General features: G+C 39.9%; 1 protein-coding gene across 1 annotated transcript; it reads right to left on the minus strand.

Annotated features, from left to right (window-relative positions):
• Positions 1–849: 849 nt before the first annotated feature.
• On the minus strand, positions 850–19,179 carry LOC139716127 (uncharacterized). Its single transcript, XM_071627683.1, has 13 exons — positions 19,084–19,179; positions 17,610–17,664; positions 16,219–16,331; positions 15,505–15,706; positions 14,593–14,704; positions 13,870–14,036; positions 12,881–13,105; positions 10,885–10,970; positions 10,191–10,380; positions 8,177–8,262; positions 5,639–5,831; positions 4,093–4,212; positions 850–908 (listed from the first exon to the last, which is right to left on the minus strand). The coding sequence occupies exons 1-13, from the start codon at positions 19,177–19,179 to the stop codon at positions 850–852; spliced, it is 1,704 nt and encodes a 567-aa protein (XP_071483784.1).
• Between the last annotated feature and the right edge of the window lie 338 nt (positions 19,180–19,517).

Raw genomic sequence — 19,517 nt, forward strand, 5'->3', positions numbered from 1 at the left:
GTTCTTGGACCAGCACGGTGTGCAAAGGCCGGTACTCCTCCATGGATGGTCATGCGAGCCACCTTAGCCTCGAGGTAGCGGAACTCTGCAATGAAGAAAACATCATCCTCTACTGCCTCCCGGCTCACTCACTCCAGCCACGTTCTACAACCTTGTGACTTGACTGTGTTCGGGCCCCTGAAGACAGGCAGCTTGGGGGAAGCCAGAGAAGAGTTTCCTGCTGGACAATCCTGGTGAGGTTGTCGGAAAGCTGACATTTGCTAGGGCCTTTCGACCGGCTTGGGAGGAAGTGTCCTCCAAGCCTGACATTGTGTGGAGTGGCTTCAGGGCAGCGGGGATCTTCCCCTTCAACAAGAAGTATCACACAAAGAGGTTGGAACCCGCTGCCCTGTTCCAAGACGCACCACCTCCAGCTGAGGCAAGACCACCTCCACCACAGGCCCCTCCACCTCCACCAGAGGGAGGCCCAACAACACCTGAGAGGCCCCTCTACCTCCACCAGAGGGAGGCCCAACACTACCAGAGGCTCACCTACCTCCACCTGTGGCGCGCCAGGGCCAACCGCACGAACGGTTCATCAGCCCTGCTCTCGGAGAACAGCTGGTTCTCCCGAAAGCCGAGAGAAGGGCTTCGAGCAGGAGGACGGACACTACTGATAGCATTCCTAAATGCGTCAGTAGTGTCGCCTTCATATAAATGAAGAGGGCAAAGTTGAGGGAGGAGGAAGAGGAGAAGAAGAGGAAGAGGAAGCGCGAGAGGGAGGAGAAGGCGGCAGCCAAAAATAAAGGCAAAATAAATAAAAAATATGTGTGCTGAATGTGGGGGCAGTATACCGACGATCCCGAGGAATTATGGGCTGCGATTACTGCCGCAGATGGTTCCATATCGTCTGCACAGTGTTGGACGGCCTAACAGATGAGGAGATCGAGGAAGCAGGTTTCAAATGTTCTTTCTGCTAGCTTTCACCCTTCTTTCTTGCTTCCTTTCCTGCTTCCTTTTTTTCTATCATCTGTCATACACACGGAATATGGCCGAGAAGTAATTGCAACTCACTCATTCCTTTGATCGTTGGCATCACTGGCACTTAGTGTCATGCAGCTCTTTAATATGGTCTCAAAAGCGTGAATTTATATCATTCTGATTTAGAATGAATAGATTTATGTTTGTTGTTTGTCTTTCGGCAATGCTACGTTATCGCCGTATGCAATCATTACATCTTGACATCTACATCAAATGTCTTTAGTTTAGTTACAGTGCAATATTTTTGGTTACATGCTTTGAGTTGAATATCTTTTTTCACTTTAGTTACAGTGCAATTCATTTCGACTTGTAAACTTCAAACCTTGAATCTAGTCGATTTTACCTCTAGTAATTACATGAGTTTGTATCTTATCAGTCACACATTTCTTATGTTTAAGGCAAGAATAATGTATGACAGGAGTGCATATATTTCAGCCGTTCTTTAAAAGGTAAACGTTACATTTATGGAATATATCGGAGTCATGAACTTTATAAAGTGAAAAATTGGGGGGTTTTTTCTCCATCTTTCTTATCTCATTCTCTTCGTTCTTCATTCTCTTCGTTTCCTTTTGTATATACAGTTTGTTTTATTATGTCGCATCGACAGGAGATTGCAACATGGAAGATTATGAACTTCTATAGTATAGTTACATGAGTTTATCTTATCAGTCACGCGTGTCGTATGTTTACGACAAAAATAAAATATATGACAGGAAGGTATATACACTACTGTACCTGTGTTACAGCCGTTCTTAAAAAGGTTACCATTACATTTGTAGAATATATCGGAGTCATGCCATTTTGTACAGTGAAAAGCCTTTTCTTTTTCCTCCATCTTTGTTACCTCATTCTCTTCGTTCTGGATCTTCTCCGGACTGTGAACTTGCGTTTCCTTTTTATACAGTTTGTTTATCTGTCGCATCGACAGGAGATTTCAGCATAGAAGACGATGAATTAAACTAGTCCATGGGCCAAGAGCCGAAAAATGGGTTGTTGGTACCACCGGAGGTGGCAAAACCTTTTTGGTGTCATTTTGTTTGTCGGACATAGATACGCTTATCAAGCTATGATAGCATTTCCAAATGAGTAGCTTAGTCATAATAAATGAATTTTAAACCAATTTGGTCTCGTTTTTATATCCCTATACTTCTGAATCGAAACTAACCGCTATACAAATACGAGCACTGCCTTCTGTATGTCCACAGGTATTCTGTTGTAAACGCGGTGCGCTTAGTCTTTATTCAAGGCAGCGAAGGGAATATCCAAAGGGTTATGATGTCCATAGCTGTCACGCGGTGTGCTTAGTCTTTATCTAGAACAATGTACCGTTATCATATCTAAAGTTCCTAATAAAAGGGATTATCTATACTGCTTTTATACCACCCTCTCAACAAATACATCAGTTTAAAACAAAAATCACTGTTCATTTACAACATTATTAATTATAATGTATTGTAGTGTACCGGCACATTGTTTTTGCATGATCTTTCATTGTTGGATGGAAATAAAGCGACATTGGCGTAATATTAGCGTTTTCAACGTAGCGTTTTCACCGGAAAATGATAAATAAATGAAAAACAGCTAAAATTCACGAGAAATTGATTTGTTGTTGTTGTTGTTTTTAGATAAAGGGATATACACTGTATTATAAGCTTTGGATATTCCCTTCGCCGTCTTGAATATTAGACTAAGAGCTGTGGACGTCATAACCCTTGGATTTCCCTTCGCTGCCTTGAATAAAGACTAAGCGCACCGCGTTTACAACAGAACACCTGTGAACATACAGAAGACAGTGCTCTTCTTTGTATAGCGGTTGGTCTCGATTCAGAAGTACAGGGATATAACAACGAGACCAAATTGGTTTAAAATTAATTTACTATGACTAAGCTACTCATCTGGAAATGCTATCATAGCTTGATAAGCATATCTATGCCTGACAAACAAAATGACACCAAAAAGGTATTGCCACCTCAGATGGTACCAATATCTGGCCTGGCCCATGGACTAAACGTCTGGTGACTAAGCCACACTGAATGTTAACGTAACCTATGAGTTTTCATTGGTCCAATGTTTGTGGTCATTCAGCTGAGTGCAAGTGGTTAACATAAGTTGGTATACTGTATACGCCGAATATTTCGCGAGATTTTTCTTTTCGCGAATTTCTCGAGTCAGGTGCTATTCGAGAAATTAAAGACACCCGAAAATTGACGCTGATCTCGATGTGGATATGACGTGACGTCTACATTTCTCCGTTCAGCAAATTTACAGGACCTCACGATCGCGAACTTAACCCTCGCGAAATCGCCAGGAACTATGTAGGCCCTATTATGGCGTATGGCGAAATGTATGGCGTAAACAGTGTGGATGATGAGGGATCGAGTTATTATTTCTGAATTGTTCGAGTAAATCTCACAGTGTGGAGTATCATAACATATCGAGTAAACCGCTCTCTCTCTCTCTCTCTCTCTCTCTCTCTCTCTCTCTCGATGAAATATACAGCTCTCGTCCGCGCGTGTACTAGAATCATGGCACGCGAGCTAATCCTTTCATTTGTACAGGCGGCGCACGGCAGTACGTCGCGAATTCGAAGCACGGGCATATAGGGGGTCGAACAATGAGCCGTGGGCAGGCGTAAGAGTCATGCATGCTTAAATCGCTTCCGCACTTAAGCTGTCGAAACACGGGCCACTTGCTTTAGTTATTAAGATTATCCAATTACCAAATTACAATTAAACGGGTGGTCCTTCAGTAAGTTTACTGAAACACACAGGTGTCACCATCGTGACGCTCTTAAAGAAAATAAAGAGATTTATTGACAAACATTGGCAAAAGGATAGAGAAAGATTAGATGTGCAATCACGGTCTAATTAAAATTCTAGGATTCAGTTTGTGTGGGTTTTTTTCTCGTAATTTTGTTACACTGAGATCATGTAGCAGTAACAAGCCTTTCACGGTTTGAAAGGAAGAGAAGGTGAAAACCATCCTCGATACGGATCAGATTCAAAGTTTGACAAAATGGTCGTACCTCTTCCGGTGCTTCCGTGTAAACCAGCCCTGGGTTACTAAGCGTACCTGGTGCCCGACCTGTGTTGGAGATGACGACATCGTTGGTGTGGTTTCCACAGTCGACTGGATCCTGTTCGGACGTGGAACTTCGGCCACTTAAATCCCAGTACTCCACTGGCTTAAGAACTGTGGGCAGAAGACAATTATAGACCGATGGACTAGGTCAGGAGTCTGAAAACAGTGGTTTTCCTTTCCAGCCCCAAGAGTCCTCCCGGTGACAATAACTTTGAGCAAACCAACATGAACAGAACTGTTTACGAACACGCTAATCATGGAAAGCTTGTCGAGAAATTTACAGTTCGGATTAGTTTTACGTCATGTAAATTGGAAAAAGAGTAGTACTATGCCAAGTTTAAAGAACATTTTAATTGACCTGCTTGTTACCACGTCAAAAGGCTAGGCCTCTAAAATTATCGCACTTGAATATCATTTTGCCACTTCAGTTCAGTTCAGTTTACTTCAGTCATCATAAAATACATAAAAAACAAGGACATATACAACTACAAACATAGAAATTTTTGTTTCATGTTAATGGGGATCAACAATAAGAACTTCAAAGTCTTACGACACGTTAACCCCGGAAATTTAAAATATTACATCAAGAAGGACACAAACCCACCCGTTGTTCGTAAATGAACTTAGGGTTTGAGATTTCTTCTAAATTTGCGCCAAACATGCAAGTAGAGTGACACGAACGAATTCGTCATTACAAGAACTTTTTTCCCCTTCCGCTAATTGAATTTCAGCTTATTGAATTCAATCTGTCTTTTCCAATTCCATAACATATTCTCTTTTATGGTTCGAGACTCTCATACGACGCAAGGGAGCATCCAGGAAATTCATTAAGGGGCGGAGCCTTTACAAAATGAAGAGGGAGAGTGGCGCACGCTCCTCCCCCCATTTGTCCTTTTATTTCTTTTGTTTTAACAAAAAATAAAGATTGGGCGCGCCCCCAGTGAGCCCCGTCTGGATCCGCCAATGCGACATCAGACTATTCAGACCAAATGAAGACCAAAGTGTAAAACATTATAGAAGCTAGCGCTAGCTTCTATACCCTTTGGTTCAGACGGCGACATATTTTTATAACTCGTTCCTATCTATTTGCGTAATAGGCAACACTGATTGACTATCATAGAATTTTCATGTAAACAGTTGTGTAGAAGTTATCTACTACTTTGTATCAATTCTTTTCAAATCTCATCTCTCAATGATTATTTTACCAGGGGTTCTTTTCATGAAAGTCTTACTAAAGATTTTTCGCTCATAACACATGCTTATGAGCAGCTTTGTGAAATGGATTGTAAATTTAAACTAGTTCTCTTTGAAAATTTCACATAGCTACAAGCATGGCAAGAATATGAGCGACTTTGGTCATTCTGATATTTATGCAAAGACTTGTACCTTGTATATACCTAGTAGTAGTAATCCCTTTCAGCAGTTCCTTGAAACTATCCCGGGATGGAAGAAGTGTCGTGATAACTTTAATTGAATAGACCCCAGGAGATGATAAAAACAATCTTCTGTAAAGATTGCTTGTAAAATTCTTTCATACCTTTGGAATATGGGCAGGCATACCGGACCTCGAAGTTCGAGCAATCGGCGTCAATCCCGTTGAGGCAAACCAGTCCGTCAGGCGTACAGGTGTATGGGTATGAGAGATTGGCGTCTACTACGTACCACGGCTCCCACGATTCCACCACTCGACACTCGGCAAAGAGTGGCTCTGGGCACAGCGATGGATCGTTCTGTATGCGAGAAGAGAAAAGAGAAATGGAGGGTGGCTACCGCTTGACAACTTTGCTTGTCACTCCCGAAAAGAACTCGGTATCCTGTAATTTTATCAGGAAATGGTTCTGCGTAACGACTGCTTTCTTGATAAGTCAAGCCTTGATAAGTCAAGCCTAGCAGGCGTTTTCACATCAGCCCGATAAAAATCCAATCGAAAATCGATCATGAAAGGCACAAATGCACCTGTGGAATTTCTTTATACATGTTATACACCAATAGAAAACTGACAGCTGTTTGAATGATTACAGTCCGATGGAACTCAACTCTTAAACCTCATTGGTTTGACAATCCACTTGTTTTCAAAGCGGCATAATGCACAAGTTCGCCCGACGTAACAATCTAATGGAATTCATGTTCAAACAAAGAACTTGCGTAGACCAGGTGACGAGAATCTCGCCAGGAATCCATGTCATTGTCTTGTGATGAATGCATTAACAACATTTTCCATTGATATTGCCAAAGCTTACAGCTGTCGGTTGGATAGCAAAACACCATTGATGATAGACATACTAGGTGTTTCAAAAAACATTTTCCACTTTTGATCATTAATAGCTCAAAAACTATTCATCCGATAAAACTGTCATTGATATAGATAATAGCTGAATAGTGTACAATTTGGTTGACGGTAATTTGAATGTGAAAGCATAAATCAGTTTCATTAAATCTAAGATTGATTTTGAAGTAAGGTTTCAGATTTTGGTCAAATTTTAACCCTCTGTACAAAAATTGAACCTTGCACAGGAACCAATGATGTGTATGTGAGTGTGTGCTGACAATGGCCCTGAACAATGGACATGCCTGAACCACCTGTTGACTAGGCGTCAGTCTCGTGCTCCAAGGCACATGAATGCTTAATCAATAATTCATGTGGATTGTCCTTGGGCACTGCTAGTCTGGATTCATGCACGGTAAAGGGTAAACTGCATGCAAATGGAAAAAGGAAGCACAGGTTTCCATGTGCTTGCAAACACCACATTCCATTCCAGCTGGCAATCATTTTCAGTTTTTGCTTCATATATCACTAAATTTGGGATATAAATAAACATAAATGATCTAAAGTTCCTCATTTTAATACAACTGTCTACTAATTAGATAGTCTGACAAATTTTTCGCTTCTTGATAAAAAGAAATCATATTTGGTAAAGAGTTCAGCAGCATTTATCAGTGGGGCGATATGTTTCACAGTAGATTTATTTAAGGCTCCATTTACACTAAGTGTATACTCTAATTGATTTTCTTTGCTTCCTGTCACCATGTTTACGATAGAAATGAAGGCATTCATTGTAATTTCGTTTTTCAGAAGTAGGGAGAGCACTGTCGAGACCCAACGACAGTATCGGCAGGCGTTTGACTTTACACAGATACTGCCAGAGGCTGAATAAAGACTAGTTGTGATAGTGGAATTTCTCATGAATAAATAATGAAGCATTCAAACCCTAACCATTGTTTAGGACCATTGTCAGGGTGTTAACCACACACTCCCATACACACCCATTGACCCCTGTGCAAAGTGAAATTTTGTACAGAGGGTTGAAAATAGAGCAAAATCTGGAACCTAACTGTGAAATTAGTCATGGATTACATGAAACTGATTTATGTGTTCATATTCAAACCACCTTCAACCAAATTGTACACTATTCAGCTATTACTCATATTAATGACAGTGTTATCTAATATATAGTTTATGAATTATTAAGAATCAAAAGTGGGAAATTTTTTTTGAAACATCTAGTACCAATGCTGGCAAAAACATAACCTCCTTGGCAAAGGTAGACATGCTCTTGCTAAGCCCTTGCTAAATTTAGATTAGGGCACTACTCTTATAATACTGGAGCTGAAGAAGCTTAGTCTAAATAATCATCATAATATTACAGATGTTTATATCTGAGAATTTAAGAACCTACATGCCCGATCGTACAAAATTGATTACCCTTCTCTGTTCATACGTATGCGCAAAGTGAAACTGTAAACCGACCTCTGATTTTTTTTCACAAAAGAAATTTTATTTACTTAACATTCTGCTACAAAATAATTAATATCACATCTGATACATAAAGACAAAATACAATGTGACAGGAAGCTACAAGCAGTCTATGAATACGATTCTCCTTAATATTGGATACAAAACCTTTAGGGGTTTTTTTCCCAGATTTTTGAAGTGCCATCAAAGATGTCGCCACGAATTTCATCCATAATGAGCAATTCTTGACAAACCCGTTGGAAAGTCCGTCTCTCAAAATTTACTAAATTATCTGTCTTTTGCTTTCCTGACATATGACAACATGAATTTCTTCACACTCACTAGAGTTTGGTGTAGATCAAATGTCTCCTCGTCACCCGGGTCATCAGGACTATCGGCATTGAACCAATTCGACCAGTAAATCCGTTCTAGAGTAATGGGAAATAGACGGGTTAAAGCTCGTTATTCCGAAGGTTCGTTATTCCGAAGGCTATTTGTTCCTAAGATTCGTTATTCCGAAGGTTCATTGTTCCGAATTTCATTTTCGGATTAACCAATCTTCGGAATAACAAACCTTCCGAAAAATGCAAAAAAAAAAAATTCGGATTAACGAACCCTTTTTCATCTTCGGATTAACGAACCTCTACTCTCTAAAAAAAATCGAGTGAAAATTTTCACTCTAAAAAGAGTGAATACAAAAAAAGAGTGAATTTCGAGTGAAATTGGAGTGAATTTTGAGTGAAAATGCTCATTTTCACTCATTTTGGAGTGACGTCAGGGATCACTCGAAGATTTTGGAGTGATCCCTGACGTCACTCCAAAAAGAGTGAAAATGAGCATTTTCACTCAAAATTCACTCCAATTTCACTCGAAATTCACTCTTTTTTGTATTCACTCTTTTTAGAGTGAAAATTTTCACTCGATTTTTTTTAGAGAGTAGGTATAGGGAATTTGCGTGTTTCGGATTAACGACCCTTCAGAATAACGAACCTTCGGAACAGCGAACCTTCGGAATAACGAACAGCACCCAATAGACGTAGACTCCAGCAACAAAATTCCTATAATGTATCTTGAAGTGATTCATAATTTTAGATACTGATTGATTGATTGATTGATTGATTGATTGATTGATTGATTGATTGCATTTTTATTTTATTTCTACATTTTTTATATAGAAGTGGAATGCAAAGTCAATTAAACTACGAGTAATATAATACACTTTTAGTTGGATCTAACAGTAAATAACAGGTATTAAAGTGATTATTTCAAGTATACAACGTCATTTCGTGATAACGCACAATGAAGACGAGCAGGTGTTATTCTAGATATAAGTGACATACTTCAAAAAGAAAAAAAAATCAACTAAGAGAGTCCTTAATTCTCACTGCTTTACATCGGTAGGCATACTTTATTTCAGATACAGCTTTCCCAGCATGTGTGTTGGAAATAAATGTACCATAGACCGGTTTAGTAACATATTCAGATTTATGGACGTTTCTTCCGTCCTCACGTAGAAATGAGCTATTCTGTCAATGTTTACCTAAAAAAAAAACACACTTTGCAATACTTGCATGACTTGGAATTCAGTTTGCACAGTTTACTTTTAGCGATGTTGGGCAAACTTCGGGCAAGCTTTCAAGTTGTCAAGTAGGACCACTCTCAGAAAGATATTCATAAAGTCTTAAGTCATCTCAGAAAAGTATATATCGAAATTGCCAAAGTCGATCACAATTATGTAGCTGTGCGAGACTTTCAAATCCATTTCATAAAGTTTTTCAATGTGCCTTATGGCTGAAAAGTCTCTCATATAGGACTTTAATGAAAGGGACCCGTGTTTAATACAATTATGGAAAGCGACAATCATTTCCTAGCACGAAACACCTTTCAACATTCCAACTAATGAATTATTGTGTATGGTCTTATAGGCGTAACCCCCCCCCCCCCCCCACGGCGCCACACCTCCCCCCCCCCCTTTAATCTTCAACACATTGTCCAGACAAAACCACAGGAAAATTGATTCGCCGTGAAAATCGCTATGCAAAGCGAATGCAACCGAATCAAGGAAATGACGTGACATCTTTCTTCCCATTTTTTTTTCTTCTTATCTATACTGATAAAAGACACGCAGTTTCCAATCTGCAACTACATGTAACAAAATTACATGTATGTCCAGCACGCAACATGATAGATATTCAGAGTGCAATGTTGCATTCTGCACCTGCCGGAGTAAGTCAGATGTACCGCGCGTCGGGGATAAATTCATGTACTTTGTTGATTATCATTAACCCATGCACTCTCTATTCCCATTTTCATCCTGACTAGCCTCATCAATCATAGGAATTTGCGCAATCCATACCGTGCGGACAGAGCAGTTTGATTTCGTAGTCAAAGCAGTTTGGATTGTCCGCCACACCTTCGAATGTCCCCATGCACTGGAGTCCGTCGGTGAGGGTGCATGCCTTACGGAGTGTTTGTCCGGCTGCCTCTGACGTCACGCCAGTGTATTTCACACGACATGCAATGTCTTTAGGATGGGCGCACGATTCCTGTCACATGGGGGTCAAATGCAGAAAATACTATGAATGAATAATAATAACATAATTAGAGCACATGTGCACGTGGTGCTGCATTCATTAGATCGTTAAGTGATTTCATCCCGCCTGGAAAATGCTCCGAGGTCGACAATAGCACTTACGTCTATTGTGAATGACATAGATAATTTCGAAAGGGGTCTGAATATTTTTTTAACTATACGCATCAGTTTGTGTTACCTTTAATGATAGGTAATGAGCATGAAAATGGGTAATAGTCATCAAAATTGAATGCAATCATTCCTCTCTGGATGAGTGAATTTTCCCTTCAATCACAGGGAGTTGTCCACCACTTACTAACCACACGATATGAAAAAAAAATCCTACATATTCACGTTCCTGCGGTTTAAACCTTTGTGTGCTTGAACTGAAATTGCCATAAAGACCCAATTGGCGTTGTATAAAACATCACTGTTAGGGTCTACAAAGTCAGTGGCTCAGAACGGGTTAATATCTTGCCTGAAGTAACAAGGCAATGTCTTCATATTCGACTCCGTCATCCGGTGAGTCCACATCAAACCAAGATGTCCAGTGGTACGAGCGTTCTGTATGGACAAAGATTAAACTTAATACTTTGTTCTGATTTAGCTATTTTCATTGCTAGTTTGGTTAACTATGGATTTATGGGTTGTCGTTTGTTTGTTTGTTTGTCAGTTGAATTGTTTCTCATAAGCGTCTATCGTATCTAGATTTATTTATTCCGGTTAATATAAAACATTAAGATCAAATTTGTTCTTGTGGTTATTCACCGATCGGTCTATTCTGTCATGATCAGAGAAACAGCATGTTTGGATATTAAACAACACCATGTTTCAGAGATAAGACCCATGCAAACAATGATCAAGATCATACCCACTTTTTGTGTGCCTGCATCGTCGGAGAACTAATTGAGTCACTCTCAAAACTGGCATTAGGTCTTAAAGGGATGGTACAGTATTGGTGGAGATGAGAATTGGGCTTTTAACTTTTTGCGAGATACCAAGAAAACACTTATGATATAGTACAGAGCACACCATTTTAAGAGGAATTCAAAGTTTATTTGATGAAAATCGGATTTGGAATGACTGAAATATCCAAAAACAAAGTAAAACAAAGCGACCGTAATAAAGTGTGGGTCCCATACGTTATTAGAATCACTCTTTTTTTTATATCTCAGCCATTTCAAAACCAATTTTCATCAAATAAATGTTCAATTCCTCAGAGAATTACATGCTCTTTCATATTTCATAAGAGATTTCTCATTATTTCACCAAAAAATGTTAGAAACCTGAAATTAAGTCTCAACCAAAACTGTACGATCCCTTTAATGTATATAATTATGGAAGCCATAGCTGGAGCACAAGGATGACACAGATCCAATATAAATCGATTGAGTTCCGATAGATCAATATTGTTTAAATCATCTTTACCTGGAATTGACAGATGTTTAGATATTCTTGATCCACTGACGCCGTCTGATGCTTCACAAACGAAGGTGAAGTCGCCCTGGTAATCAACAATTTGTAGCACACCCAACGTTTTGTAACCGTCGGATACACTGATGACGTACGTAAAGCTGACAAAACCGGATTCATCTGGTTCAGTGTAGGTTTGACTGGAGGAATCCAGTAGAAACCAATCTATGGTAGGAGGATTATCCGGTGAAGGTCCCCATACGAGGCACTCTACGATGAGGTTCGGATCGGAAGGGTCGCTAGTTTGACGAACGTTCATGATATCCATTATGTTTTCAGATGATTCAGAATATTCTAGAGAAGAGCAAAATAGTTCAATTTTCTACTGACACTGACTAGAGAGAATTAAAAAAATACAAGAATTCCAGATACTGAACTTTGAAGCATCAAACTAATGGATTACTGCATCAGAATTGCAGAAAATTAATGGCCATAATCATCATCATTAGTAGTAATAGTAATAGTAATAGCGGTTTTTTTTTTTTTTTTTTTTTTTTTACAAAGAGGAAATCATGTCTCGCAACTCAGTAATGATACCTTTTGTTGCTTCGTTTTCGTTTTGAAAAGATTTGCAAGATACCTTTGTCACCTTGATTATGTTACGCTATACATTGCCTCTTCCGACAGCTAAAACATTATTTCTATATAGATTGAGCGAAACATGCGCTTATGTCCGCGATAGATAGATATCTAAGATCTCCATTCGTAAGATATATGAATTAACCACGTCAAATACAGGTTTTATCTGTGAAAAAAATGACACATAAACCAGGTGCTGTGATTTTTCCTTTTTTTTAGGAGGGGGGGGGGGGGGAATCAGCTCCTCTTAACAAACGTCAGCTTTTTCAAGGCTAAAGGTTGATGCGATCGACCTAAGGTGTCCTACACGTAAAATAATGTAAATTCGTGTTCGAATGATGTCCGAAATGATTATGTGAGTTACTGAAATGTAGTCTTATGATTAATTATAATGGTTGGGTTTGGGAATTGTGAAAACTCACGGCCAGTCTCCTCCATGTAAAGTTGCGCAACCTCGGCTGCATCAAACCTTGAGTAGAAGATCTTCAGGTCGCTCACTGTCATGTCGGGGGCTTCGTCGGCTGCGTAGCCTGGCATAGTCAGGGTCTTGGTAAAGAGGAGTAGGTCATTTCTATGTTGATATGAGGAAGTGATGGCAAAGAGGTTAGGGGGCGCTATTTGTTCCATCACACGTCCATTGACGTACACTTGGAGATCCGACGAGGAGGGGTGGAAAGAAAACACGTAGTGGCACCACACACCATCTCCACAGGGGTAAGTAACGTCTGTGGAATATCCTTCATCGTGGATGATCTGGTGAATAATAAATTTGCTGTTTTCGACCGTAATGGATATGCCGCTTCTCACGTCTACTTGGCTGTAAGTCCCGGAAGTCATGAAGTACCTTTTTCCCGGGAATGCGGAATTCTTTTTGATCCAAACGCTGACAGTCAAACCCTGAAACAAAGTAGATTATTTCAGTCACGGAAAGCTGTACAGGATTCTCTTTCTTTTGTGTTTTTGCAATTCTTTTTCGTTCCTATGCAAGGCTGCTAAAGAGAAAACAACCATTCCATCACTCATACATGTATGTTGAGGAATAGCAACCCTCGAGTACCGGCTCTTGGTCTAAGAAAGACCATTTCGTTCATACGGCCTTCAGAAATTCTATCTTACTTCATTCTATTTTCAACCTTTGCAAATGCTTCCACTAGACAATCACATAGACCAATATCCTTTTAGATAAAAAAATTCAAAAGGATCGAAATTGCTATGAGATTCTCGGACGTTGTGACGCGTTCACCATTCAAAAATACAATATATAGTATAAGTGGAAGAAACACTTCCTTAACCGTGTCATGTAGTAGTAAGGAGATGGGAAGAGATTCCTTTATGGTATGGTAGGAGATAATACCGCTAACCACTGTTACCCTGAAACAAAGTGTCAAAGATTGGATACTCACAGACTGACAGCACGTGGTGTCTGCCAGACAGTGTCCCGCAAAATTGCTCATATTCAGCTGTGCCGTGTATTCGGTTCGGAGGGCGCACTTGTGTTTTGCCGCACTTGGGGCGTCTTCCAGAATCATCACGCTGTACGGACTGTTGAGGGTGCCATCCGGAGTATCCGGTACATTGCTGTTACATGAGGAATCACGAAGCGCATTGATATACTATAATACTTTTACAGCTGAGGTCAAACAGAGTGACAGCTGCCAAATTCCGACATAGTTATGTTAAGTATAGTCCTAGGCGGAAAGGCATATAAAATAATGAAAGCAAGAGATAGAAAACAAATTTAATAAAAATTCATACCCTATAATAATATCCACCCTCTGCTTAATAATCTCTTGTTTTCGTTTAATATACCTTGTCGGCCTTGGACAACTTGACATAACAATGTCGGAATTTGGGAGGTTGGATATTTGTTCCAAGTTCATCTTGTCACCGCATGCCGGCAACCAGGGATAGCCTGGTGGTAGTGTCGCTGCCCGGAAAGCAGAAGATGGCAAGCTCGATTCCCGCTCTTTCATTTTTTTTCCCGACATGTTTGTTAAAAATGTAGATCAGCGATTTGATTTGTACGGAGGAAGGCAAATTGAAGAAATCTCACACCCATGAACCATAATGTTACAATATCACTGACGTGTTTCCTGTCTCATTGCACAGCGTGACACTAACTTGTCGATCTTACCTGAAGATTGAGGTCGTGACCTTCTGACGGCCGGAACAGTCGACCGGTTCCGGGTCAAATTCATTCGTCCTTCCGCTGAAGTCCCAGAAGAGGTTTGGGCGTGGCAGGGCACCTTTCAAAAATGAAGTCAGTTCAGACGAAATTGATTTTTATACATGTAGCTCCTACACTGGTCCGGAATGACAGCTGGCCCCCAGTTGAAACCTTAGTTGGCGCACACATAGAGGGACAAAGTTCCGGGGTCGTGTCGGGGAACCTCGTCGGGACTTTACAATGTCTATACTTTGGGAATCAGGGCAATTACCCAACAAGGGCAAATACCCCCCCCCCCCCCACCCCCACCCCCGGCTAAATACTGTTAAGTGGAGAGGTTAGAGTAAAGAGTGGGATTAGGGTTAAGTTGCGGGGTTATATAGGATTAGGTTTCAGTATTAGGACTAGGATTAGGGCTCGGGGAAGGGTCCGGGGTAATTGCCCAGGGGGTAACTGCCCTGGGACCCTCTCAGAAGGAATCGTTTGGATAGGAATTCATGACACTCTTTTCAAATTAACTTTTATTCATGTAATGGAATCTAACAAACAGAGATTTAAGGTGGTAACATCATGATCATCTCTCCTTATTGGTATATTACATATGTGTTTGCAATCATGCAGCTTTCACTTGAAAACATACTAAACTTTACAAGTCCATCGTCCTAATACCATGTGTATGGAGTCCATAATGTAGAATACACTTTCGTTTGAACGATAGGTGTTTTTTTTTCACTCTGATCATTACGATGTGCACATGCAAGGACTAGGGTCACCTACGTTAACGGTAATTTCCTTCTATTTCCCTCGCCTTGATACACGTAAGAACCTAAACAACTTTAACTTTGCATTAGATATTTAGATAAAAACGATTATATTTACCTGTTGGAGATGGACACATAAACCGGATCTCAAAATCTGGACAGGTTGTACCCGATGGCTGATCAACATTGACGCATTTGAGTCCGACAGTGGCGTCCGTACAGTCTTTCCTGAAAACGAGTCCTGATTGGTCAGCCGGCACTTGGGAGACGCGCACGCGGCATTCTGCCGACACTGGATCGCGACACACTGCAGAGTTATGCTGAGGAGTAAGATATAACATTGTAAAACTGAGTGAACGATACATATAATTATCAATGTTAGGAGTGGCAGGGCGTGTGGTGGTGGTGGGGGGAAGGGTGTGATATATTCTTATTCAATTTATATGGACATGACTTTATAAGATAGAGTCCCTCTCTCAGAAATTACGAATTGTTTGGGCAACATTTCAACAAGACTAGTGTCCAAGCTTTGATAATGAATTCAGACACATTAACATCAAAGTCACACTCAATATTGGACCCCATGGAAGTCCAGCTCGATTAGCGGAAATATTAAATGGGCTATATCCAGGCATACTCTCAGATGGCATATAAAACAAACAAACAAACATACATACATTCATAGAAAACGTACAGGCAATGCATGGTTTTGATATAAAAGTGAGATATACACAACTGTAATATAGATATTAATACGTACATAGTTATAATGAACATAATTGATATATTCATAACAGAAAAAATTATCCACAAATTATGGTTTTGTTCTTACTTGATCTAGAACACTGCTAAGTTTTTCAATGTCCTTCCCGTCAATGGGCGTGTCCATGCTATACCACAGGGTGTAGAAGGGTTCTGCTTCCAAGGGGCTGGTGTCACTGGGATCTGTCAAGGAGTTTAAAAAGTTTGACGACTAACACCCCCCCCCCCATGCCCTTCTTGAGTCATTAAAACTACATATTACCAAATGTCATGTTTCGCACGATCTTCATTACGATAAAGTATCATGATAAACATCAGCATTCACCCAATGTTTATAATCATATGAACAATAATCACCCACAATTATTAGTGGTATCAAAACTCCTAAAACACCATCACAGATTATCATCATTATCATTGTCATTATTATTGAATTATTGAAAGTTGTCATTGCTATAGTCATGATTTCCGTTATATTCGGTATCTGATAATCATTTGTCATTATCCGCTATTTGAACATCAAATGTTATCCTCCTATAAATACCTATATACGACTCATGCTTTGATCATTATTATTCTGCCTTGTACGTGTTGTATCGACTGCACCTGCTGGTCTTCACTATTAGAAGATTAACTTAATTGGATACTAATTTCAATAACATTATATCGGCTTTTTGGGGGTACACGTCAAGGGCCGACACCCACGAGTCATGCAGCCCCTGACTTATAAAGCGCATGAGTTCGACACTGAGTAAACAAGGCCCACGAAACCGACGCATTAGGTCCCGTGTTGAATTTTGTCGAACTCGTGGGCTGTTTGTATATTATACGTCGTGTCGAGCTCATGGGCTTTACATGCCTTGCGTCAACTCGTGGGATGTGATTCATGGACCTCTTTTCGATATTGAACTCGTAGGCTGTATGACTCGTGGCTGTCGGTCTCGTGGAATGACCCCCTTTTAAGGACACAACCACTTTTCAGTCTGAGCCCTACCCGGACCAAGTCTGCATTTCGCAAATTGGAAGAGCATAAAACACATATAAAAGAGTCTATTATGTACTCTCTTCGTATTTATTTATCTATCTATCTTTGAATCTTTGAATGTTTCTATAACAGATATAATGGCGCCATACAAATGCTGTGGATCATCATCATCATCTTTCTGCATAATATTATACACCCATTGTACTGTGACAATGTCTAATTCTTTGAATAATGCAAGTATAATAAAATTATCATAGCAACAATGATGACGACGATTATGGTTATAATGTGCAAATGCATGTTATAGCAAAATCAATATTCGTCCTCAACGGCTTAATTAAAAGGCACTATCTACCAATTATTTGACGATCAACAAAGGAACATCATATCCAAAATATGACTAGAATGATGTCAAAATGATTCCTGCTGGAAAATGAAAAACAAACAGCATTATTGTTCGCCAGTAAAACACTCACCTGAGCTACAGCTCTGAAGGCTAGGTGGCGCCATGCCGAACGCAAGGAAAGAGATCTGAAAGATGACAATTAGAATAGAGAATGATTTTATCACAGAGTGATGCGTTTGTATAGCAATTTATATGCCATGTGAATTATAACCTCCCACGATTTTTAAGACCATTAGCCTATTCGCAAGTATACACAGAAGTGAAGCGCAGAAATGAATTAAGCTATTATAAAAAAATGAGTAAATTCTGTCTCTTTTTACTCCATGTCCGCGCTGTCTCATCATCTCCGTAAGTCACAAGCTTTATTTAAAGCCTTTGATTCACCAAAATTATAATGGTATTGATATTTTTGACAGACTCGTTCCGTATATATATATACAAAGGACTGGTCCACCTCTTGCTAGATCATTCGTTATTTTGTTCATCTGCAGTCCTGCTTGTATAGTTGCAGTTGATTCTGTTGGGTTAATCCAAAATATTGACAGGCTGTGATCTTTTAATTTTTCAAAAATGCCTACAATAGTATAATGCCAATGACACCGTCCAGAATTGCATTGAAAGCCCTGAAATAACGTCAACTCACTAAAAAAAAAAATCTTTTTATTGACCATCAAACCAACTTTTTAACAAGGAAATGATTTCAGTCCAACCTCAACACGCCAATTTGATTTCACGCAATCGTCCACTTGCTGGTAAAGATTATATTTCTTTTTCCTGTTATATGGAATACCTTACCATTAGTACACTCCAAAGTACCATGTTGTTTAGGAAGGGTTCCCACAATGGAAAAGGGAACCGACTGCTGTGGTGGAAATTCAGAACTAACGGCCCCGACGAAAACTACCTGGCATCTAGCTTCTGCTGCCGAATGGCACAAGAAGTTATTCGTACATTTTCACTAACTTAAAAGCATGAAAATTCAATGAACATGATATTGCCAAGTGCTACGTCGGGAGTACACATGCCCTGATTTTTGAGCGCGACAGCATCCACTGAATTATTTAGCATGCGTGTGTGTAATATTGATATCATAAAAGCACAGCATGGTAGAAAGAAAAAAAGTTGCATTAGCAGAATGGCCTGTGAACGGACACTGTTTGGGTTATCGACATGAACGTGGAATGTTTGACACATGCGCAGTAGAGGATAGATTGACACGACGTTGGTAATCTGTATAGGCAATTAAGAGGCAAATCTATCGTTTAAGGTTAACATGGTTGACTAAAAGTGTTCTCGGTGGCATATGAATATAACAATTTTGTGATTAAGACTGAATTACTGTTCTGTATAATCTTTTTTGAAGGATTACTGATCTGATGATGAAGAATATATGATCGAAATTACCTGAAATTCATGTGATCGTCTTTCACAATCACAGATAGTTCCGCTCATTCAATGTGTCGAAAGTTTTTGATGAGTTTATGAATACCACCCTGAAGATGCAGCACACTTCTCCCACGTAGTCCTGTTTAGTTTCCTTTTACCCTTCTTCTTGTCACTTCCCCTCCTCCTCCTTCTCCTCTCCTCTCCTCCCCGCACCCCTCCTTCCCTCTACTCTTCTTCTTCCTTCTCCTCCTCATCCTTCAAGGCATCCTCTCCCTTAATTCGCTCCTCCTATTACTCCTTTCATAAACTAAATCAGTGTGTTTTCTTTCATAATTTATATAGTCAGTCTCATCACCCAACATGCTTTTCCTCCTATAAGTCTTCCTCCTCCTCCCCTCCTCCTCTTTCTCCTCCTTTTCCTCCTTTTCTAGGGCACCATGAGATCTCTCTTCATTTCCTCCTCATATTAATCCTTCCCCCCAAACTAATCAGTACGTTTCCCTCTTTCTATAGTCATCCTCACTCACCCAATCTACTTTTCATAGAATATCTGTCGTTATAATTATCTCTCATTGCCGTGCTACCCTCTTGT

This window comes from Diadema antillarum, unplaced genomic scaffold (assembly GCF_040938485.1).
Source record: "Diadema antillarum isolate AM-2024a unplaced genomic scaffold, OU_Dant_1.0 scf00000061, whole genome shotgun sequence".
Lineage (NCBI taxonomy): Eukaryota > Metazoa > Echinodermata > Echinoidea > Diadematoida > Diadematidae > Diadema > Diadema antillarum.